Source organism: Salmo salar, chromosome 01, assembly GCF_965601325.2.
Source record: "Salmo salar chromosome 01, fSalSal1, whole genome shotgun sequence".
Lineage (NCBI taxonomy): Eukaryota > Metazoa > Chordata > Actinopteri > Salmoniformes > Salmonidae > Salmo > Salmo salar.
This window is the reverse complement of record NC_138291.1, coordinates 159482061-159506397: the sequence shown is the minus strand read 5'-3', so window position 1 is coordinate 159506397 and position 24337 is coordinate 159482061. Positions and strand designations below refer to the sequence as shown.

The window sequence follows — 24337 nt, the reverse complement described above, 5'->3', positions numbered from 1 at the left end:
AATGATTGAGACACGGTAATACAGTAACACTTGACATCAAGTTCTTATACATGTGTAGTAATTTTGTGACAATAGTGACATTGTTGTTACATAGGACTTTGGAAATTGCTTTATAATTGCACAATGGAGTTATTACACAAGTGGAATAAGGACAGTCATTGTTCCTTGTGTACAGTAGTTACAAAAATTCAGCTCATTGCTATGCAATTAAAATGCAATTACCAATTATGTAACATGCTAATAAAATGTTTCTTCAAAAGTAATTACAGTTTTATTACACAGGCACAAGAACAGTTATGTTAAGTGGAATGCTAATGGTTACAAAATATGGCTATTAAGTGTCAAAAGGAAACTAAATATCTCAAAACTGAAATAACTATAGCCAAGGTAGGTGGGAAATCATGTTAGTTTGTATTCTGAGTAAACTGTCTCTTTAAATATGTTATAGTGTGTGTTTGAAACAACACTTACCCACAGATGGACAAAGAGGTTCCAAGTTGTTTTTGCTAAGCATCCAACTTGCTGTTTGTAGATGGCTTTGAATTTCTCTGTAGTAATTTCAGGTATCATAAAATTAATTACAACTTTCTACCTTTTCAGTGGCATGTTGAAAGAGTCATACTGTACTTGAACGTCAACTGATTTATACTTATGTGTACAAAATATCATTGGTTTGACTTGATTATGTACACCTATGACAATGGACATTTACAGAATGTTCAGATATGAATGTATTGTGTATATCAAATATGACTGTCAAATAGATTGGAATAGTATAGGAGATTGTGTGTGCTCTATTAATTATATTTCTATCTTCAACATGCAGTTCCATATAAAGTTTGCTAGTTGAAGGCAGACAATCCAATAGTTTCTTAAAAGTAGTCATGAGATCGGTATTGAAATATAAAAAAAGGTACTTGCTTTATCAGATGCGTATTCAAATGGTTTTAGAAAGAAGTCATTTTTTGGGATCTGTATTCAAATACTTTTAGTCACCTCCAAAGTAACTATTTGTTCCCCCTTAAAAATGGTTACCTTCCACAAAGCATAGTTAAAACTATAGTTATCCCTGGTCTGAACCTGAATAACCTCACATTTTCAATGACACCATTCATTTCCCAAAGAGATATATCCAGACAAATGTGTTTTTATATTTTACTGAAGGTACACACCACCATTTACTCTGCCATTCTTGAAGGCCTAGTTGATAGACATCACGTGTTGACAAAACAAGGCATTCCATTGTCAAGATCAGGATTTAACTGACAAAATAATTCCCTTTAAAATTGGTCCGAGAGATGTTGTATTTCAACATGCAACACCATTTTTAGAAAAGAGTGTAACGTCCCTCAATGCTGAACAACTGATTGATAGTCACATTAAATAATAGGCAATAGCAAAAATAGGCCTATGCCCTTGATTGCTAAATAACTGACATTTGTAGTGTAAACACTAGAGGGGATTATGTTGTTGACAATGACACCTGTTCAACCCTTTTATAAACAGTCAACAGGAACTCCCCAATAGACAACTGTGTCTAGTTCATTGACCAGTTGAATGGACATTGAGTCAAAAATATGTTTTGTTGTTATCATCTTGCAGTTGCATTATTGATTTATTTTATCCAGTAAATTAAAGTTAATAAAAAAAAAAAGTACATTAACCCTGATTGCTCATTATTTCAACATGATTGGCTGGCAATTACCAATAGGCTATTTTGTCTTTAAGTGATTTGAATGTATCAACCTTACTGCATTCCAAAGGGGAAATAATCTCCTTTCCCTCATCACAACTCTGCCAGATGGTTTAGAATGTTTAAATTCCCTTAATACATGCTTTGACTCTGCCCTTTCAACCTATCCAATCATTTGGAAAAAGTCATCAAGGACAAGCTAAATAAAGTTTTTAAATGTAATTCAGCCTAGGGCACATAGCATTCGTTTTGCATGCCAGCTTACCCCGGTGAAGGGATTTTGCACTTGATCCAAAAACCTGCATCTCCAGGAGGGACATCGAAGGAGAACTGTATGTTCCACCCAATGATATGTATTAACCATAAATGACTGAACGAGGTGCTCGTTTGAAGAAACTGCGCATCCAGGGGCGTCATTTCAGCAAAACAATTAAGCTAATTTATTTACTGCATTTCTACACCATTTAAAAACTAAAACACAAAAGACATTATCACCTTGTTTCTGTAGTTTCATTCACATCAATAGGGGACCTGCCTAAGCATCAGACTGTTACCATGGTTACCGTATGATTATGCTATTCAGTCTAAAATAAGTATACCTAAAATAGAAGCAAGAGTCTCTACAAGCCAGAATGTTGAGTAAAATGATATTTACAAGTACTTTACCGGTTGTCTGTGCCGACGGTATTAGGGGGAAATAGGGTATCCACAGGAAAGTGTTGTTTCCTCGACCTTTTGCTGCGCCAGTAAATTCTGTCTCTTGTATTTTCAATCTCCTAAGGCATTGCAGGTGATGCACAATATGTTAACAGTAGCATAATGTAAAGGAATGTAATCAGCTGGAAGTGTTTGTGAAATCTACCTGCTGATTGCATGGGCCAACTTTCAGTCTGTGGTTCGGTAGGCTCAGCCAGATTGTGCAAGTGTTTGTCACAGTGCGAGTTGCAAACTAATAAACAGACAAGCGTACTGAAAGTCGGGTTGATAACACTTCCCTGTGGATATTTTGTCTCTGATTACCTCCGACATAGCGACAAAAATCAGCTGACAACATGTAAAGTAAATTGAAATTAAGTTTGTTCAACATTCTGACTGTTCGGCAATGCTGAGCTACATGTTGGAGAGGGGAGTAAGTATTTCACTCTCTGGGTTCTAAAATAGGCTAATAGGGGACTTAATATTCTACAAACTCATGTCATTCAATAATCCAGTGACGATCCGTGGCCCGACGCCTCCAGCGATGATCCATGGCGCTGAGCCTCCAGCGCCGATCCATAGCGTGGAGCCTCCAGCGATGATCCATGGCGCGGAGCCTCCAGCGACGATCCATGGCGCGGAGCCTCCAGCGATGATCCATAGCGTGGAGCCTCCAGCGCCGATCCATAGCGTGGAGCCTCCAGCGATGATCCATAGCGCGGAGCCTCCAGCGATGATCCATGGCGCGGAGCCTCCAGCGCCGATCCATAGCGTGGAGCCTCCAGCGACGATCCATGGCGCGGAGCCTCCAGCGACGATCCATGGCGCGGAGCCTCCAGCGACGATCCATGGCGCGGAGCCTCCAGCGACGATCCATAGCGCGGAGCCTCCAGCGGCGGTACGCGTTTTGGAACCTCCAGCGATGATCCACGGTCCGGGTCCTTCGGCGACGATCCACGGTCCAGTGACACAAAAGCGGAGGGATCAGCAGGCGGAGCGGGGGCTATGCCCCGAACCGGAGCCGCCTCCTATGCTGGCGGATAAGCAGGATGAGAGGGTTCTTCGTCCCGCACCAGAACCGCCTCCGATGCTTTTATTTTCTATGGTAGAGTAGGTCAGGGAGTGACAGGGGGTTTTGTCTAGTTTAAATTTTCTATGTTGTGTGGTTCTAGTTTCTGTTTTTCTATGTTGTTTTTTGGGGGATGATCTCCAATTAGAGGCAGCTGGTCTCTAATTGGGGATCATATTTAAGTAGTTGTTTTTCCCACCTGTATTAACTGCACCTATTTGAACTCGTTACCTGTATAAAAGACACCTGTCCACACACTCAATCAAACAGACTCCAACCTCTCCACAATGGCCAAGACCAGAGAGCTGTGTAAGGACATCAGGGATAAAATTGTAGACCTGCACAAGGCTGGGATGGGCTACAGGACAATAGGCAAGCAGCTTGGTGAGAAGGCAACAACTGTTGGCGCAATTATTAGAAAATGGAAGAAGTTCAAGATGACGGTCAATCACCCTCGGTCTGGGGCTCCATGCAAGATCTCAAATACTTGTTCTCCCCACTGTATGTAAAACATCACAGCACAATTGAAAAATATATGGCACATGGAAATCAAACGAGGGTGGTCTATGGTGATAGGTGGGAGGGGCTGAGAGTGGCTGAGGGGTGGGATTAAAGAGTTTATGTAATGTATGATTGCTTTATATAAAAGTACCATGAATGTAAAATGTGTATGCAAAATGTGCATGTAAAATGTATATGTAAAATGTGTATGTATATATAAAATATATGTATATGTAGCAGAAAAGCTGTAAAAAACAAACAAGATATGTGTCCTCCGAAGAGGGGTGGTGGTGCATGGGTTAATAATACAAAAATAAAATAAAAAATACAATTTATAGAATCCTTGCGACTAAGCCCTAAACCTTAACCCTTACCCTTACCCTAACCATGACCATAAACCTTACCTAACCCTGACCTTAATCCTAACCTTAACCCTTACCGTAACCATTTTCAATTTCAACTTCATTGGGTAGGGATGTCCCATAGATAGCATGGACCATTGGCCAATACATAGAATCAGCAATCCAGGGTTTATACACGTCACTGGTTCCGCCTGTGCCGTTTAACACATTAGCTTTCAAAAGGTGCGCACCTATTCATGCAGGTTCATATAAACTCTCCACCCTCTCCTACTGCTCCCACTCGATGGTCCGATATACAGTAAAGCATTTGACCAATAGGAACACTGAACATACCAAACACAGGAAACGACTACACTTCTGATTGGGTGATAGAGAAGCCCTCACATACAGGAACAGAATATTCGTTCACCGTTTGCAGATGTGTCTACTATAAATACATGAAAACTGAACCACTATCGTAAATTGCAATACCATTCAAAGGTAAGGACTATTCGGTGAAATACCTTATGTGAGCTGAGCGATAATTGTCTGATTTAACTGTGCGGTTTTGGGGTGTCAGATTTCAACAAAAAGAACCGGCTTCTAAAGGTTCGGGGAAACTGTGCCGTTGTTTTCTCTTTTGAAATTAGCATATCAGCTTTAAAAAGTGTACAATATTCTGGTAATTGAGCTGTGCTAAATAAGCCATGAATATAGATTTGCTCATAATTGCTATATGCCTATGTTTCATAATATACAATGCGGATTGATGTTTCAAGTTGTTTTGAATAGGATCAAAATGGAAAGCTTGCAAGAACCCAGTGCTTTGACAGCCAGACTGCAGAACACTCTCATCTCTTACCATAACCTGGATGAGAATGAGTGGAGGGTAGCCAAGAAATCGGTGGGTGATACAGTATTTTCACAGTCTATTTAATCACCTCCTATACTGTAGGCGTATTCTATCTTCAACCACTTACACTTTCAATTCCTCCTTAGCTCATTTTGTTTGTGCAAAACTGCACTGGCACCAGACGGTTTCTTCTGCTTCTATGGGGTTTCCACTATCTTGATGTTTTTTGTAATCTTACATTGTAGAAAGATGTCACGGTATGGAGAAAGTCATCAGAGGAGTTTCATGGCTATCTGTAAGTATGGGCCTTCTTTCAGTAATGACCCTGGGCATGAAGTCACAAAGATCATGCTTATATTCTGTGTTTTAGCCTTATTGCAGTTTTTGATGGAAAAGAAAAAGGAACCCACTGGCCACATACATAAATTAAACGTCTATTCCACGTTGGTTCAACATAATTTAATTGAAATGACGTGGAAACAACGTTGATTCAACCAGTGTGTACCCAGTGGAAAGGTTTATTTGTCTGATCTGATGTGTGATGGTTTTATCTTGCAGGTATAAAGCCCAGGGTATGGTCGACGATAACCCCAATAGAATAGTGGATTACATACGCCCTGGGCCTTATCGATTAGACTGGGATAGTTTGATGACAGCAATGGACATAATAGAAACCCTTGATCAGGTAAACCCATCATCCCTTAAGTTGTCTTTGATAACTTGATCAAATGGCAAAGTATCTTATTTCTCTCATAAAGATACATGTAGACTGCACACAGTTTTTTGTTTGTGTAATTCTTATTTTACCACACTTAAAACCTCACTTGGGTAGGGGGCACTATTTTCACCTCCGGATGAAAAGTGTGCCCAAAGTAAACTGCCTGTTACTCAGGCCCAGAAGCTAGGATATGCATATAATGGTAGATTCGGGTAGAACACACTCTAAAGTTTCCAAAACTGTTCGAATAATGTCTGTGAGTATAACAGAACTGATATGGCAGGCGAAAACCTGAGAAAAATCCATCAAGGAAGTGGGATTTTTTTTAATGTTTGTAGTTTTCTATTGAATGCCAATACAGTATCCATTGACTTAGGACTCACCTTGCACTTCCTATGGCTTCCACTAGATGTCAACAGTCTTTAGAAATTGTTTCCGGCTTGTATTCTGAAAAATGAGGGAGTAAGACCACTCTGAGTGAGTGGATAGTGAAAAGTCCCCAGACCTGTTTGGTGCTCGCGACCTAGAGCGCGCCTTTCTTGTTTTTCTTTTATATTGACGAAGCTATTGTCCGGTTGAAATATTATTGGTTATTATGACTAAAAACAACCTGAGGATTGATTATAAACATCGTTTGACATGTTTCTACGAACTTTACTGATACTATTTGGATTTTTCGTCTGCCTGTTGTGACTGCCTTTGAGCCAATGGATTACTGAACAAAACACGCCAACAAAACTGAGGTTTTTGGATATAAAGATGGACTTTATCGAATAAAACAAACATTTATTGTGTAACTGGGAGTCTTGTGAGTGCAACCATATGAAGATCATCAAAGGTAAGCGATTACTTTTATTGCTATTTCTGACTTTTGTGACTCTTCTACTTGGCTGGTAATATTTTGTGTGCTGGGCGCTGTCCTCAGATAATCGCATGGTTTGCTTTCGCCGTAAAGCCTTTTTGAAATCTGACACCGCGGTTGGATTAACAAGAAGTTAATCTTTAAGCCGATATATAACACTTGTATATTTTATGAATGTTTATTATGAGTATTTCTGTATTTTGAATTTGGCGCTTTGCAATTTCACCGGATATTGGTTAGGTGGGACGGTACCCTAGAGAGGTTTAAGTAGACCCACTGCCCTAAATATTACTCAATTTGTCAGAAAAATGATATTCCATCTTCTTATTCGGTTATATAAGAGGGCTTTGTCACAGTTAGCATGTTATCCCAAATGAATCAATGGCTAAGTTTATCTCTGTCTGTCTGCAGGGCTGTTGTGTGATGAGGTACACTACTGCAGGCCAGCTGTGGAACATCATAGCTCCCAGAGAGTTTATTGATTTCTCCTACACCACAGACTACCAGGATGGACTATTGTCCTGCGGTGAGTAGCAATGTGCAGTGATGGAACCACAAGGGAAGGTAGCATAATTCATAAAAAAGTGTTGTGTGTAAGGAGTCTGGTGTTCACTGCTTTCTTCTAACTACAGTATAAGTATCTAACTAAAATGCTGAATCCCAAACAACCTCACAGGTTTGATATTTAAAGACTGTGATCCAGGAAATGTTTTCTGTGTAATAGCTCTGTGTCGGTGTAATAGCTTGTGTCGGTGTAATAGCTCTGTGTCTGTGTAATAGCTCTGTGTCTGTGTAATAGCTCTGTGTCTGTGTAATAGCTCTGTGTCTGTGTAATAGTTCTGCATCTGTGTAATAGCTCTGCGTCTGTGTAATAGCTCTGCGTCTGTGTAATAGCTCTGTGTCTGTGTAATAGCTCTGTGTCTGTGTAATAGCTCTGTGTCTGTGTAATAGTTCTGCATCTGTGTAATAGCTCTGTGTCTGTGTAATAGCTCTGTGTCTGTGTAATAGCTCTGTGTCTGTGTAATAGCTCTGTGTCTGTGTAATAGCTCTGTGTCTGTGTAATAGCTCTGTGTATATGTAATAGCTCTGTGTAGGTGTGTAATAGCTCTGTGTAGGTGTGTAATAGTTCTGTGTAGGTGTGTAATAGCTCTGTGTCTGCGACTGTCTACGTGTGTAATAGTTCTGTGTAGGTGTGTAATAGCTCTGTGTCTGTGTGTAATAGTTCTGTGTAGGTGTGTAATAGCTCTGTGTCTGCGACTGTCTACGTGTGTAATAGTTCTGTGTAGGTGTGTAATAGTTCTGTGTAGGTGTGTAATAGCTCTGTGTAGGTGTGTAATAGCTCTGTGTCTGTGTGTAATAGCTCTGTGTAGGTGTGTAATAGCTCTGTGTCTGCGACTGTCTACGTGTGTAATAGTTCTGTGTAGGTGTGTAATAGCTCTGTGTAGGTGTGTAATAGTTCTGTGTAGGTGTGTAATAGCTCTGTGTCTGTGACTGTCTACGTGTGTAATAGTTCTGTGTAGGTGTGTAATAGCTCTGTGTCTGCGACTGTCTACGTGTGTAATAGTTCTGTGTAGGTGTGTAATAGCTCTGTGTAGGTGTGTAATAGTTCTGTGTAGGTGTGTAATAGCTCTGTGTCTGCGACTGTCTACGTGTGTAATAGTTCTGTGTCTGTGTGTAATAGCTCTGTGTCTGTGTAGGTGTTTCCCTTTCTGTTCAATTTCCAAAAGTTGTGTTTAACTGAAACATTGAAATTGTTCTAAACTTTAGGGAGTACATTTTTTATCTTTCATTTCCACAAGGTCTATATGCAGGGTCAACTTATTTTAGCGAGACCTGGAAGGCCACTCCAGGAAGTTGTCTGACCACAGATTTCTTCTGTCTCCACTCTCCACCAGGTATCAGTGTGGAGCATGAGGAGCAGCACCAGAGTTATGTCCGGGGCTTCAACCACCCATGTGGCTGGTTCTGTGTGCCCACCCCAGACAGCACCACCACCCCAGCCCAGAGCCTCCTGACAGGGTACATTCAGACAGACCTCCGGGGTATGATCCCCCAGTCTGTCGTGGACACAGCCATGGCCAGCACCCTCATCAACTTCTACACTGACCTGCGCAGGGCTCTGAAGAAGGCTTAACCAGTACTAGCCCGGTTGCCAGATTGGTTTATGCTTTAGCCAACTCTGTCGTATATGTTGTTATACTGAATGTATGGGATGGCAAGGGAAGTAAGAGGGGTTGGCTAAAACATGTTCATATCTGGCGACTAGACTAAACCAGTACATCCTAACAGCACTCCTTTTCAATACACCAGTCGATTGATCAGTCAGTCTACACTCCACCCTCATTGAGGGCTATAGAGATCCAACTCCAATTCAGTCTAACTCAGGGCAGGATCCAGTTTAGGTTGAAACAGGGTAGGAGTTAAAGGACGTGGTCTGACCTGGTCTGCTGCTCACTGGACTTTGGAGTTGTGACTTGTTATTTGTCTGCTCTTTAAATCATTATATAATACTGAAAATTGCAATGAGATTAAGGTAGTACACAAACACTGAAGCACTTGATCAAAGTCGATGTTTGCCTTTTTTGTTGATCTTTTATGCTGATTTCAGACAAACATTGAACGCACCCAACAAATTAAATCGTTGGGGGTAGATAGATAAAAAAAATAGGTAAACGGACAGCCAATACAATCAATGCAATGTTGCTTTTAGTTGGAAGTTACATGTGAAAGTGTTTGCAGGACTATACATTGGAATTTGACTGGTGTGTCACGCCCTGATCTGTTTCACCTGTCCTTGTGCTGGTCTCCACCCCCCTCCAGGTGTCGCCCATCTTCCCTATTATCCACTGTGTTTTTATACCTCTGTTTTCTGTCTGTTTGTTGCCAGTTGGTCTTGTTAGTTCAAGCTTACCAGCATTTTTCCTGGCAGCACCTATCGTTTCCCAGCCGCTTTCCTCGTCCTCCTGGTTTTTGACCTTTGCTTGTCCTGACCCTGTACCCACCCGCCTGACCTCTCTGCCTGGCCCTGAGCCTGCCTGCTGTCCTGTACATTTGCTCCACCTCTGGATTACTGAACTCTGCCTGACCCTGAGTCCACCTGCCGTCCTGTACCTTTGTCTTACCCTGGATTTTCGACCCCTGCCTGCCTTTACCTGTCTTTGCCTGCCCCTGTTGCTGTAATAAACATTGTTACTTCAACAGTCTGCATCTGGGTCTTACCTTGATCCCTGATATGGTGCTAATATAAATTGGTGATGTCCATCAAATGTCTTTAACGATAGCTACCGGTAACAGTATCCAGCCAGACATGCATCTATCTGTTTACGTTTTTATACTAATGATTAACTGTAACTCTTTGGACTATAATAGTAGATATCAGACACCGATTTCACATTCGTCCCAAATATTCCTCAGTGAGGCAATAACAAATGTCACTGCCAGACAAAATCCATGATAAAAAGAACTACAACAATAGGAGTAGGAAAGCATGGTACTGTACACTAAAAGCCTCATGTAAAAGAGTTTGCAAAACCTCTTTGAATTATTTTCACATCTGATGGATAACCAGCTCAATATCAAGTACAGCATATTATGTACACTGTAGATTGATGCATTCTTTTGAATTTCATGTGTGTTTTTATTTGTATCCCTTCTTGCATTCCTTAAATTATTGTTCTGTAATGTAACAGAAGGAAGAAATTGGATGCCACATGTACCTTTTTTGATCCTTTAGACTTCTCCGTGAGAAGACTACTTAACATCTATACTGAACAAAAATATAAAAGCAACATACAACAATTTGAAAGATTTTACTGAGTTACAGTTCATATAAGGAAATTAGTCAATTGAAATAAATTCATTAGGCCCTAATCTATGGATGTTTTACTGTTGTTTTATTTCATTACTTAACTATTGTACACCTAATACCTTTTTTGCACTATTGGTTAGAGCCTGTAAGTAAGTATTTCACTGTAATGTCTACACCTGTTGTATTCGGCGCACGTGACAAATAAACTTTGATTTGATGGACCATGGGTGGGCCTGGGAGGGCATAGGCCCACCCACTTGGGAGCCAGGCTCACCCACTGGGGAATCAGAATGAGTTTTTCCCCACAAAAGGGCTTTATTACAGACACAGTTTCATCAGCTGTCTGGGTGGCTGGTCTCAGACGATCCTGCAGGTGAAGAAGCCAGATGTGGAAGTCCTGAGCTGGCGAGGTTACACTTGGTCTGCGGTTGTGAGGCCAGTTGGACGTACTGCCAAATTCTCTAAAATGATGTTGGAGGCGGTTTATGGTAGAGAAATTAACATTTCATTCTCTGGCAACAGCTCTGGTGGACATTCCTGCATTCAGCATGTAAGACACATCTGTGGCATTGTGTTGTGTGACAAAACTGCACATTTTTGAGTGGCCTTTTATTTTCCCCAGCATAAGGTGCACCTGTGTAATGATCATGCTGTTTAATCAGCTTCTTCATATGTCACACTTGTCATGTGGATGTATTATATTGGCCAAGGAGAAATGCTCACTAAGGGATTGAAACAAATTTTGACACAAGATTTGAGAGAAATAAGCTTTTTGTGTGTCTGTAAAATTTCGGGGATCTTTTATTTCAGCTCATGAAACATGCACCAACACTTTACATGTTGCGTTTATATTTTTGTTCAGTGTATTTTCTAAGTTTGATTAACCAAAAAAAAACTAAAATGAAAGATATTCTTTATAGGACAAGCAGGCCCTAGGCACATATTAGTAGTGTTATTTATTTGAAGTTATTGTTAGAGTTTGTTAAGTTATTGTATGCTACTATAAAGGCTGTAATATTTAATCAGGGTAGGGATGTAATGGATCCCTTGAAGTATTTATTTTATATTACAATACAAAAAAACATGCTCTGTTTTGCCCCTCTTATCATTTTAGAATTCTTCATACGTTTTCTCATGTGAATCAAGATGTCCATTGTTATGTATATTAAAGTTAATTAAAGTACGGTCTTCATGTCTCACCCCATCACCCTTTCTTGGTCTAATGTTGGGTATGAATCTATGTCATTAAATGTACACTCCTTTTACTTTTGTTTCCACCACTGTAATCATTTGTTTGTAAACTGGTAAACACAAACGGTATCAGTCAAATCAAATGTATTTTATTTAGCAGTTGTGCTTTACAGATACCTAGCCTTAAACCCCAAAGAGCAAGCAATGCAGATGCAGAAGCACAGTGGCTAAGAAAAACTCCCTAGAAGGCAGAAACCAAAGAAGCAGTGGAGGCTGCTGAGGGGAGGATGGCTCATAATAATGGCTGAAACGGAGCTAATGGAATGGCATCAAACAATGTGTTTGATATAATCAGGGGGCAACTTTGGTTTTAGAAGTGGGGGGGACATAACTTTTTTATTTAAGCACATCATTGCCTCTGGGGCAAAAATGCAATTTCGAAATGTGGGGGGGACATATTGCGCCCCTGGATATAATTGATACCATCCCTCTAATTCTGCTCCAGTCATTACCATAACCCCATTCTCCCCATTAAGGTGCCACCAACCTCCTGTGCTAAGAAGAAACCTAGAGAGGAACCAGGCGCCTAGGGGTGGTCAGTCCTCTTCTGGCTGAACCAGTTGGAGATTTAAGAGTACGAGGTCATTAATGCCAGATCGTTTTTCAAGACGTGTAAATGTTTATAGATGACCAGCAGGGTAAAATAATAACCATGATGGCTGTAGATGGTGCAACAGTTCAACACTTCAGGAATGGGCTCACTGTGGGTGAAAAGATACATTAATATGACATGACTGTTCTATTCATGTGTGTCAGATTAGCCTGAGAAAATACTATTTACTCTCAATATTCACATATTTAAAATGTTCTATAATGTATAATATACAACCTCTTATTGTTTTGTGCAGCATGTCTGCCCCCTGGTGGTCAGTTAATGGATGTTCTGCACTTTTCAATTGTGCAAGTTCTGTGCTTGTCAAATCTCTGCTACTCCATCTGCAATGAATACCTACAGGTGCGCTTGATTTAATCTATTTGATGTGTGGATGATAGCAATGAAATCGGAAGTGATACAGTATTTTAATCATAACGATGCATCTGTGTCGTGATCCCTGTGACCACTGTCAGGGGTCCTTTAACATCAGTGAGGTGAAGTTTTTTTTCAGTGTTTGATAGTCACGTGCACAGGGTTGAAGGTGTGATTGCAGGGTACAGTGAACATCTTGTGTGTGTGTGTGTGTGTGTGTGTGTGTGTGTGTGTGTGTGTGTGTGTGTGTGTGTGTGTGTGTGTGTGTGTGTGTGTGTGTGTGTGTGTGTGTGTGTGTGTGTGTGTGTGTGTGAGGCAGACAGGCTCCTTCAGACAACCTGTTGATGTTTAACGGCCTGACATGTCTATCCCTGCTGCAACCTGGTTCTTATGAGTTGCACATAACACCATTGGTCTAGGTGTCGGTCTTTTCTGTTTTAGCCAATTTGCTGTTGTCTTTCCAAACTTGCTAAACATAAGGCAAGACAACAATTTGATGTTTTACTGTTGAGTTTAGAAGCAATCGGATACCCAGACTATCGCATCAGGGATTATGTTTAATCAGTAACAGATCTTATACTGTGTTGTGTTGTACTCTGCTGTATTCATTATAATGTGTCCTTTGTCAGTTTATTTGACCGTAAGGAATCACAACATCCCTGCAGAGAGAGAGAGAAAGAGAGAGAAAGAGACTGTGAGAATTAAGGGAAAGAAAAAAAGAGACAGATAAACAGTGATTGGCTACCTCTAGGCTGTGTGCCTTCACTATCGATAACCAGTCATAAATTAGTCATCAGTATCACTTCCCTAGTGTGATCTTATTTCCACACAGCCCTCTAGTCTAATTGCAGGTGCGCTCGATTTGGCTGATCTGACCTGGCCAGGGGAGGACAGTGCACTTTAGGACTAATAAATGAGTCACGCGGTGTGCCGGGACAGCTCAATCGAGCTCACTTTCTTGGCGCGATGCAACAGGTAGATCGTACTTTTTCGACTGACGTCACTCCCAGGGATGGGCTTGTCACGTGGTTAAAGTCTGCGCTATCTAGTGGAAAACAACCTCTGAGCTGCAAGGGAAAAAACTGGGAGATATACTACTGGAGAAAACAAGCTAATTTAGCAGGGGCAAAGGTAAGCCCAAACTATTTCAACAACGCACTCTAATAATCACCATTTTTCTAAATGACCACGTAGACAGAAGTCTATAGCTTTACCAAAACATATTCAGAAAGAACTTTTCACCTCAGTGTTGCCGGAGAAGGGAGCCAAGTTTCTAATTCGTCGCAACGACTGCATTCGGATAGCCTATTGCCGATAGCCTTACCAAATGCACAATCCACTATTACGTCCAAGGAGGTTATAAACCTGTCTTCATTATTAAATGCGACAAACTAGATCCAACATTCACAGACACTGAAAAGGTAGACTGAACTGCCATTACAGCGAATGTGCCCTTTGAAACAACTGAGTCAGGGGTGCTGGATACAATATAACGTTACTGTGTTAAGTTATATTTTGTTTCAAGTTAAGTGATAGTGTAATAAGCAATAATATAAAGATTCGTATGGTAGGCCTAATTATTCCTGTCTTTCAATGGTTGTTTTACTTCACCTGTGAAATACTCTTATGTTTTTGTTAATAGTGTTATAGATATTTTGAATGGTTTGCTTTCACAAATTGCAGGGCAATTCAAAATGCATTTTGAACAATTCAAATGCATTGTTTTATTATTTGTTTTATCAGTAGGCTATAATGATATAGTGCTTTAGCCCCGGGCTACTCTTTTCTTTTACCACCTCAATGATTTTGGAGACTTGCATTTTTAGTCAATTACATTGTAGTATGTGTATCCATGTAATGTGCGTATAAACCCAAAGACTCATCTTTGTGTGTGTAGGTGATTCCTGGATGTATGTATGAGCTGTATGTCCAGACAAGGTTTGCACTCTGACCTGCAAGCCAATGTAAGTCGTGCTGAGTGACTGCGTGTGAAAGAGGTATTCCAACACAGTATGTTCATTTATCATCATCTAATAACATAATTTATCCTCTCCAATTGAAGATGGCATGCTGGCTGATGATCATCAATAATATATTTTTCTGTCACTACTGCTAGTAATTAAAGCAACACTTCGCTGACTATCCAACCCTTACAAAAAAAGATTGCAGTTTTGAAACTGCAGTACTTCCTTATTTAGTTGTGGCACAAAAATGTGTTCCTGACTCAACTTGCACTCATTCATTGGTACTTTTAGGGTGTTTTCACATATTGTCCTCTTTAAAAGAACTGATCACAGTCCTCTTTAAAGTGCTAAATAACTCAGTTCACTTCAACTATTTTGTCCTCTTTGCATTGGCATTGCTATGTTTAGAAAGGAACCAAGATATTTCTCCAACATGCACTCTGGATTTTTTACAAAAAGCAGGACAAGCCATCTTTTTGGGGGGGGGAACCTGAACATCATCATATTCTCTCTTTTGTGGCACCAATGTGAGGGTTTAGGGCAGGGGAAACGGTGTTGCAGTAGTCTAGTGTGTGGTGCGGGAATAATGACACACGAACCTGGGGAGTGTTGTATTCACATTGTCCTAAAAATGGGAACCGGACTATGGAATTCAAGCGAACTGAACTCAGACCACCTCTTGAGATGGTCTCAGTTCGGTTCGCTTCAGGGGATCTTTTGAGGGGTCTTAGTTTCTTTGGAGAAAATTAAGCAAACTGCAAAAAAGAATTGGCTGAAAGGGACCAAGTGTGAAAACACCCTAAGTGCAGGTACTCCAGTTCTCTACCATTCTTGATGACCTATGGTTTAGGGTTAGTTTTCTATGGTGCTTGGGTTAGCATATAGTTTTGGGCTGGTATCTATGGTTTGGTATAGCATTACATTGTGCACGTTTGGTTGACGTTATCAGTGGTGTGCCTGTTTAAGTTTGGGATCTGGGATTTCTGATTGTTTTGACACATTTCCTGTTTCTGCTTTCCTTATTTATTGTGCTCTTGTAATCTCTTCTTGCTGTACTTATTTCATCATCATGCCAATCATTCTAAAAGCATTTTAATACTTTTGTGAAATATAAAACGTTTTGATATTTAGCTGTTTTGAAAAGGGCACTATAACTTTTGTGTGTGTGTGTGTACTCGTGTGCGGGTATGTGTGTGCAGGGCTCATCTCTTTCCCCATGACCTCTGGAGGAGGTCCCTGCGGCCGCACTGAGCGTGTCCGTCATGAACCCCATTATGACCAGGTCCCGCCAGGCTCCCTACGCCGAAACGACCCCTTTGACCTTCAACCCCTGAGGTACCAGCGGAGCACCGAACTAGCCCTGAGCTCTGATCCCCTTCCGCCCCCTCCCCTGCCCGACCAGCCCCCTGTGGGGCCCGAGTATGACCCCAGCGTCAGTGAGAATAACCCAGACCCAGATCCACACCTCGAACTAGACCCGGCTCTCGACATCAAACCGGTCCACCGTTTCATCCCTGACTCGTGGAAGAGCTTCTTCCGAGGGACCAGCCTCCGCAGCAGCAAGCCCTGTCCCATGCCTGCCTCCTCCTCCTCCTCTAACAACAACAACAGCACCAGTGGCGGGGTGCGCTGCTCTCCCCCACACTCGCCCTCCCTGCCCAGATCCTACCGGGACCCCTATGGGGGGTCGGGGGGAAGCAGTTACAACTCCCGCAAGGAGCTCCTGGGAGTGGGCGACCACCAAGAGTCAATTTCGGGACGCACACTCCACACGGCGCTCACCTACAGCGAGCGGGTGGAAGAGTACCACGAGCGCTACGGCTACATGAAGTCCTGGGCGGGCCTGCTGAGGATTCTGGGATGCGTGGAGCTGCTGCTGGGTGCAGCGGTGTTTGCCTGCGTATGCGCGTACGTGCACAAGGACAACGAGTGGTTCAACATGTTTGGCTACTCCTCACCTGGAAGTGCATACGGAGGCTACGGAGGGGGAATGTATGGAGCAGGCACCGGAGGGTCCTACTACTCGGGTCCTCAGACTCCATTTGTGTTAGTTGTGGCGGGGCTGGCCTGGATAGTGACTGTGATATTGTTGGTGATAGGGATGACTATGTACTACCGCACCATCTTACTGGATTCCTCCTGGTGGCCCCTGACTGAGTTTACTATAAACCTGGCCATGGCTGTGCTCTACATGGCTGCAGGTGGGTGGGAAGTGAACTACACACTTTAGAGAGAGAATGCAATACTATGTCAAAGCAAACTATGATGATGGTTACTATTATTTGTGGTTCTTCCAACTGCTTAGCTGGTTATAGCATGATACTTGTAACACCAGTGTTGTGATTGACTCCAGCATGGGCCATACATTTTATAATAATATACAGTAACTGTGTTGACTCGTTGGATAAAAGTATTTACTAAATGACCATACTACTATCATTATTAGCTGTAGTCTACGTCAGGGACACCACGCGGGGCGGTCTCTGCTCCCTTCCCGTCTTCAACAATGGTATCAACGGGGCTTTCTGCCGCACCGAGGCCGGACAGACAGCCGCCATCATCTTTCTGTTCGTCACCATGGTGATCTACCTGATCGGGGCCATTGTGTGTCTGAAGTTGTGGCGGCACGAGCAGGCACGCATGTACCGGGAAAAGTACGGCCTGGAGGTGAGATTGTGTGGATGTGTGCCTGAGGCACGGGGTTAGGTTAAAAGTTAGGACTGAGAAGAAAGTTAGACATCCTCACAGAAATGTAAGTTGCAGGTAAGTAACACAAATAATGTACTCTGTGAATACATATTATTTGCATTCATTGGTGTCTGAATCAGAAAATCCAACAGTTGATGCAAGCTTGGCAATGAAAATAAAGCTGTGTGAACCACTACACTAATGAGAAAGGGTGAGAGGGGTGTGAATGAGTGCATGTGCGCGTTCACACTGAGTGATGGTCCATTGAGAGAACATTGTTCATGAGTGGATGGGGGTTGCCATGGTAGCTTGCTATGTTCTATGTTAATTGCTAGGCAGCTCAGGTACCACTTGTTCTATCTCTCATTCAGTTATCACGTGAGGAAGAAAATCTGTTCTAGTTATGAAAATATTGGAGCAATAGTTTTTGGTAACATTTTATTTGGATAGTCCATCTGTAGATGCTCTACAGACTCAGTAACATTTAAACTATCTACTAACCTTAACCCTAACCCTTATTCTAGAACTAACCTTAACCCTTATTCTAGAACTAACCTTAACCCTTATTTAAACTATCTACTAACCTTAACCCTAACCCTTATTCGAGAACTAACCTTAATCCTTTATTTTTAGTTTGACCATCTGTACAGCATCTACAGATGGACTTTCCAAATCAAGTGTGACCTTGTCTTTCTGTATGCTGTATACATTGAGTGTACAAAATATTAAGAACGCCTGATCTTTCCACGACAAACTGACTAGATGAATCCAGGTGAAAGCTATGATCCCTTATTGACGTGACTTGTTAAATCCACTTCAGTCAGTGTAGATGAAAGGGAGGAGACATGTTAAAGAAGGATTTTTAAGCTTTGAGACAATTGAGACATGGATTGTGTATGTGTGCCATTCAGAGTGTGAATGGGTAAGACAAAAGATTTAAGTGCCTTTGAACAGGGTATGGTAGTAGGTGCCAGGCGTACTGGTTGTATCAAGAACTGCAACGCTGCTGGGTTTTTCATGCTCAACAGTTTCCCATGTACATCAAGAATGGTCCACCACCCAAAGGACATCCAGCCAAAGGACACAACTGTGGGAAGCATTGGAGTCAACATGGACCAGCATCTCTGTGGAACGCAAAAGGGGGGGTGCAACTCAATATTAGGAATGTGTTCATAATGATTTGTACACTCAGTGTATATGCATTCTTATATTACATAAATATAAGCTCTACGTTTTTTTGCAGAAGTGTCATTTTAGACTTTTACACAACTTCTGTTTTGTTATTACGCAGATGCATACGACAGATTTCCCTGCGGCACGGTCTTTGGTAAGCATTTACCACTGTGCTTAATGTTTTTATTTATGGCTTAATGCCAAGAAAGAAAGCTCTGGTGTTGATCAGCTCCTTACAGTGTTACACATACTCCAGTTACAACCATGGTCTATATTTCATATTTCTATGGTTCTGCCTTTGTTCTTCTTTCTCCCAGATGCCGGTTCCAGAGCCAATTCAGGGTTCTACTGTGGTTCCCATCCAGGTTGCGGTACCCAAGGCAGGGCCACCGAAGGTTCTACAGGGAGCTATCCCTTCTGGTCACATCCCCAAACCAGTTATTATGCCTGACTATATAGCGTGAGTGGCACCTTCACACACAGGGCAGTGGGAGAGTAGTTGATACAGGGGTTTTATTGATAGAATTCAAGCACCATGTTCAAATCTGAATTTAGTGTTTATTTGAAAGCTTTCAGGGAATGCACAGAGATTGCATTGGTGTATGGAATTATGCTTAGGATGTTAAATTATTAGGACAAATATCTGCCCTGTAATGTTAAGCGGGTGTAAAAAAGGATAGTCAATCTAGCACAAAGGTAGAATGTGTTATGTGCAACGCTTACTGAATCCTCTGGCGGTTTTGTAAGTAGAGTGTCATGTGGGCTGATTGTACTTCCCACTAAACAAAAACCATGAGCCATATGCAAATTCAAGCGCTGCCTAACCAGTCTAGACAGGAATTGTAATTTTATTTCTCTGGACATTTTGGGGGCAAATCCTAACTTCTTTAGAGGCAAATCCTAAGCGTTCAGGAGAAAAATAGCTTCTTTGCTGTATTTGATCCCACACATTTTCGCCACTCGTAGTGAGCACAATGTTGAATTTTCGGCCTTCCTGATGTAAATATCCTTTGTTGTTTTTATCACTCCCATAACAATGACCCTGTTTGTTCTTACCCCTCCTATAATCATTTAGCCTGTTTAAGTTTAACACTTTACATTGAGTTGCCCTAATGCCATGCAACTATTTTAGTACTCAGAATGTAATTACCCAGTTCTTCATGGTATGTACATATTAGGTTACATTGAATAGTAATAAGACAACAGGAAAATTGTGTTTCTAATTAGTAAAGGGTGTAGTAACTGTGTATTTACATTGACAACAATAACTGTATACCTTAATAAAAACACGTTTTGTAAAGTAAATACATTAATACCTTGCATTAATACATTTCATTTATGTAAAGTGTGACTGATGTCTGTTTCACTGTAGTAAGTAGGCTACCCTGTGTTCTTTCTAGACCTGTTGTTGGAAGTAAAGTTACACTGTCTACCATGGAGGAAGCCCCCTTTGCTTTCTGCCTCTCGTGTTGTAATAATGAATCCTCTGTTCCTCCGCTGCCCACTCTCTTCCCCCCTGCAGTAAGTACCCAACCATCCGTACGGTCGATGAGCGTGACCAGTATCGGGCTGTGTTCAATGACCAGTACTCTGAGTACAAGGAGCTCCACGCTGACGTGCAGGCCACCACCAGGAAGTTTGATGAGCTGGACGCCATGATGCGTGCCCTACCCCAGCACCCCAACAGCCAGATGGTGATTGGCCATGTCCTGCTGTTATGCAACCACACATTCACTTCCTGTTTATTGTTTTTGTTCTTTTCTCGTTGATCGCATCTATTTGCTCTAAGAGTCTTCCTCTCTCCTTGTCTGCTGGAATTAACACCGATATTAAAAGAACTGGATAGGTGAAAGGAAATGGCATTATAAACTTCAGCCATATTGCTTTCACCTAGCATGTTTTCCGATCAGTGCCGATGGAGACAAAGAGAGGAAGCCATATTGAGAATATCAACACTAAATAGTTGTTTGTTCTGCTCTCATTGTGGTGCTCTGCCTCATCCCGTCCTCAGACTTCCTTGAATCCTCCCCCTCTATTTCCTCTCTCCTGTACTTCTCCTCCACCCTCCACTTCCTCTCAAAGCCATCAAACTGTACTTTCGATTCCTGAAGTTTCCTGATTTTTCAACTCATTACAATCTTGCATTATCTTTTTTTCACCAGGAGTATGACCGCGTAAACAAAATCCTTCAGGAGTACCAGAGGAAGAAAAATGTGAGTTTGTCCCCTGCCTTTCTCTCAATCATTCAGCTGCCCATTCACTAATTCAGCTGCCCATATTGTAACAGTTGCTTACTCCAATTGGCCCTATATTCAGATGAAAAGACCTAGCCTATCCTTGTAAATGAAGCACCATTAGCAGACAGGGTGTAGTAAATCACCTGTGGTTGTTAATCTATACTGCCACTGTGGGAAAGATGAATCAAGCATGAGTGGGCAGAGAGGGGAAGTGTGTGTCTGTGTGTGTGTTGGTTCTTTTATCCTTGTGGGTCCTTAAAATCACAAAGTCCCCACAAGGATAGTAAAACAAGGAAAATTCTCCTTCGTGGGGACATTGTCCCCATGAGGACATTGGTTATTTTAAATTCAGGGGTTCGGGTTACAATTAGGGTAGGTTAGGGTTAGGGAAAATCTTTTTTTTTTTAAGGAAATGTATTTTAGGTCCCGACGAGGATCGAAAAACAATGTGTGTGCTTCTGTTCCGGCATGAGGGAGTATTGAATTTCCTTGCAAACCTTCTCACATGAATGGGCTCATTGTGTTTTATCGAAACCTAGAGTTAGAGGAAACGGCATCACTTCATATTCAGCACAGTGCTGATAGTCTCTATTCTTCTCTATTTAAAAGGAGTGGGGTCAGGGGAAATGCACAAGCTGAACTTGTATAAAAAAAGTAGTACTAAGCTTCTTCTCCCTGACACACTCTACTAACTCACAAAGTTGTTTAATACCAGAATTATCCATGCTTGAATGCCAGAGTTCTACATGTGGCATGTTATTGGCCTTACATTGTCTTTTTGACATTTGACACAGAGCTAATTCATATGCATTATGCTTAGCCCATAATGGGTGTTCTGCCATGCAATGATGCATATGCCAGTAACTCTTTAAACTGGATTTTGATTTGCCAGATCATTGCAGGATAACTGATTGGTTTGGTTAGTTTGAAAATACAAGAAATCTGAAACTACTCTTCTCTCTCGCTGTTAGGATCCTACGTTCCAGGAGAAGAGGGAGCGCTGTGAATACCTGAAGAACAAACTGGCCCACATTAAACAGAAGATCCACGAGTACGACAAGGTCATGGAGTGGAACGATGGCTACGGCTAAACCAGCATGGCCTATCTGTCTGGGGAGACCACTTGGAACCAGTAGGAGACCAGTTAAAACTAGTAGGGACCAGTTTAAAATAATGGAAAACATATGGGGACCAGTGCAAACAGATGGGAGCCATTTTTAGTTTAAATTTGATTAGGAATGAAACCGGTTCAGACTGGTTGGAACGGTGGTTTAAAATGGTGTCCCTTTCCTTTCAGAGACTGCACTTCTTTTTGAACTGGAACAAGCTGGTTACACACCTGTACATTTTCTTAATTAAACCCCAAAAGAAACTGGAGTGTGTGTGTGTGTGTGTGTGTGTGTGTGTGTGTGTGTGTGTGTGTGTGTGTGTGTGTGTGTGTGTGTGTGTGTGTGTGTGTGTGTGTGTGTGTGTGTGTGTGTGTGTGTGCGTGCGCATGATGGAGAATTGACCAAAGGGGCATCTGGAGCAATGCTTTACTTTTTTTTACTGAAAATGACTTTGATATGCAAACAAAGACAAGTATGGTACTGTAACTGGACATAGCACTGTATCTAAGGCCTTCTAATCCATTTCACTATACTCACGCAACACCAGCTGCTCAAGTGTTTCACAAAGGGAGAACAGGATTAGGCTATAATCCTTCAAATGAATGATGGATCATGGAAATTGTTGCATGCGTTTACATATTACATTTTACATGCTTTTATCAATCACTTTTTTTATACTCCCTCCATCCCTTGACTCCTAGCTCACTGAATCATCGTAACACTAGAGTGATGACGATTGTCATGTTGCAATCCATTTTGTTTTTACTCAATCCCTGTACAAACTTTATGGCCACTGTGCAAACTTTACAACCACTATCCAAAGTTAACTTATGAGGTAACCTTGATACTATGGCTCACTTTGGGTGTGGTTTACTACCTGAACTCTTCAACTCCTGTATCTCAAGACCGTCTGTGTTATACACTGACCATCTGGAAGATTTGTGAATTTCCAAATCATCATATTGTAAGAATCAGGTAACATACAGGTGTCCCTCCTGAGTGATGATTGTGCTTTTTGGAAAGTTTTTATGATCACACACAATTCCAAATATATTTAATGACCACACTAATGTCTGTGTAGTTTTAGTACCATGTTCTACCATTTCATTAAACAACACTACTTATTTCCTCCACTTGTTTTAGACTAGCAGTTTGTAGTAGTGAATAACCTTTGCATGTGCCTTGGTGTGTTAATGTAAATAAATGTATATTATATTTATGTCTGTCTTCTATCATTTTGTGACTATGAACAAACATCTCACTTGCTTTATTGCATTTAAATGTTTTCTTCCTGTATTAGACCAAATGTGATATTTAGAAAGGTTTTTGGGGGTTCTTTTGAAAGTCATCCATGATGAATTGATGCTTGCTGTCTTTGAGACTACACCTCTGCTATTGCATGTATGTTTTTGTATTATTTAGTAGTAGGCCCTACAAGCAGAGCTGTCAATTTGCCACTCTCCTTAAAAACATACAGTAAAATATGTCTGAAATTGAAAAACAAGCAGTTGTTGTTGATAGCTCACAGGCTGAAATAACAGGGTCTGCATACAGTTGGCAGTTTACTTTTGTCATTGATGTTACAGTAAAGAATTTTTGCTGATGGAAAATCCATCGATTACAGTCTGCTTTATGTAAACGTGTGTGTGATATAGCCCTACTGCATTTGCAGGTATTCAATAACACTTGTAACAAACTAGATGTTTTCCATTATATGTATACCGCAGGGATGTATATAAATATGTTTCTGGCTTCTGACACTTGCTTACCACCGAACTGAATGGAAGACATACCGGGGAAAGAAAAAGGCTAGCCTAGACTACTCCCAGAGGAAGCCTCTTGTAGGCCTATCAAGCAGCCAAAATAAAACGTATTAGTGCACGTGCATTTGACTTGGATTATTTTCGTTTTGTTTCACTTCTCTTGACTTTGTTTCACTTCTTTTAATTTTTCGTTGTTACAACTCTTCAGTGTGGTACTAGCCTGCCTGATGGAGATGAGAGGAGGAAACCCAACACCGTTCACATTCGGGGGCGGGGAAGTGTGTGTGTGTGTGTGTGTGTGTGGTGGAGGGGTGAAGGGGCGGGTCATATTTTGATGATGACACACCTGAACAAGGTGTGGCTTGTTATTGAGAATCGGACGGAATGTCACCAGAAACTACTGGTGTCAGACGCGCTGACTATTTTCCAACAGGTGAGTGGTTTGGCTTTATTTTGTGAAACGTTTGTTTCATTGGGAAATCGTGTTTGTGGTAAGATCACATGATCTTTTTTCGCAATGTTATCTTTGTTTTTTTAAATATGAATTAAAATGTCGTTGTTGGAAACGCAACAAAAGTATTTTTTTGTATCAACATTTGTTCAGCCTAGTTCAAACGCTTTACTGATATTATTTGATTGGTTAT

At 41.4% G+C, this 24337-nt stretch overlaps 2 protein-coding genes across 3 annotated transcripts; both read left to right on the top strand.

Moving 5' to 3' along the window:
* Positions 1-4588: 4588 nt before the first annotated feature.
* stard4 (StAR related lipid transfer domain containing 4) lies at positions 4589-10607 on the top strand. 2 transcript variants are annotated; one of them, XM_014137446.3, is made up of 6 exons: positions 4589-4801; positions 5093-5204; positions 5399-5448; positions 5712-5838; positions 7145-7259; positions 8629-10607. In XM_014137446.3, the coding sequence occupies exons 2-6, from the start codon at positions 5100-5102 to the stop codon at positions 8865-8867; spliced, it is 636 nt and encodes a 211-aa protein (XP_013992921.1). In that variant the 5' UTR covers positions 4589-4801; positions 5093-5099; the 3' UTR covers positions 8868-10607. The 2 variants fall into 2 exon arrangements, with proteins under 2 accessions (XP_013992921.1, XP_013992930.1); XM_014137455.3 differs by having other exon boundaries at positions 4606-4801; positions 5080-5204.
* Positions 10608-13848: 3241 nt separating this feature from the next.
* marveld2a (MARVEL domain containing 2a) lies at positions 13849-22160 on the top strand (the record flags this gene model as incomplete). The annotated part of the gene is given in 9 exon segments (NM_001173656.1): positions 13849-13890; positions 14657-14723; positions 15923-16924; positions 17170-17390; positions 18703-18738; positions 18902-19044; positions 20107-20278; positions 20747-20797; positions 21793-22160. Coding segments are annotated over 7 exon segments (1728 nt in total). The 5' UTR covers positions 13849-13890; positions 14657-14723; positions 15923-15939.
* Between the last annotated feature and the right edge of the window lie 2177 nt (positions 22161-24337).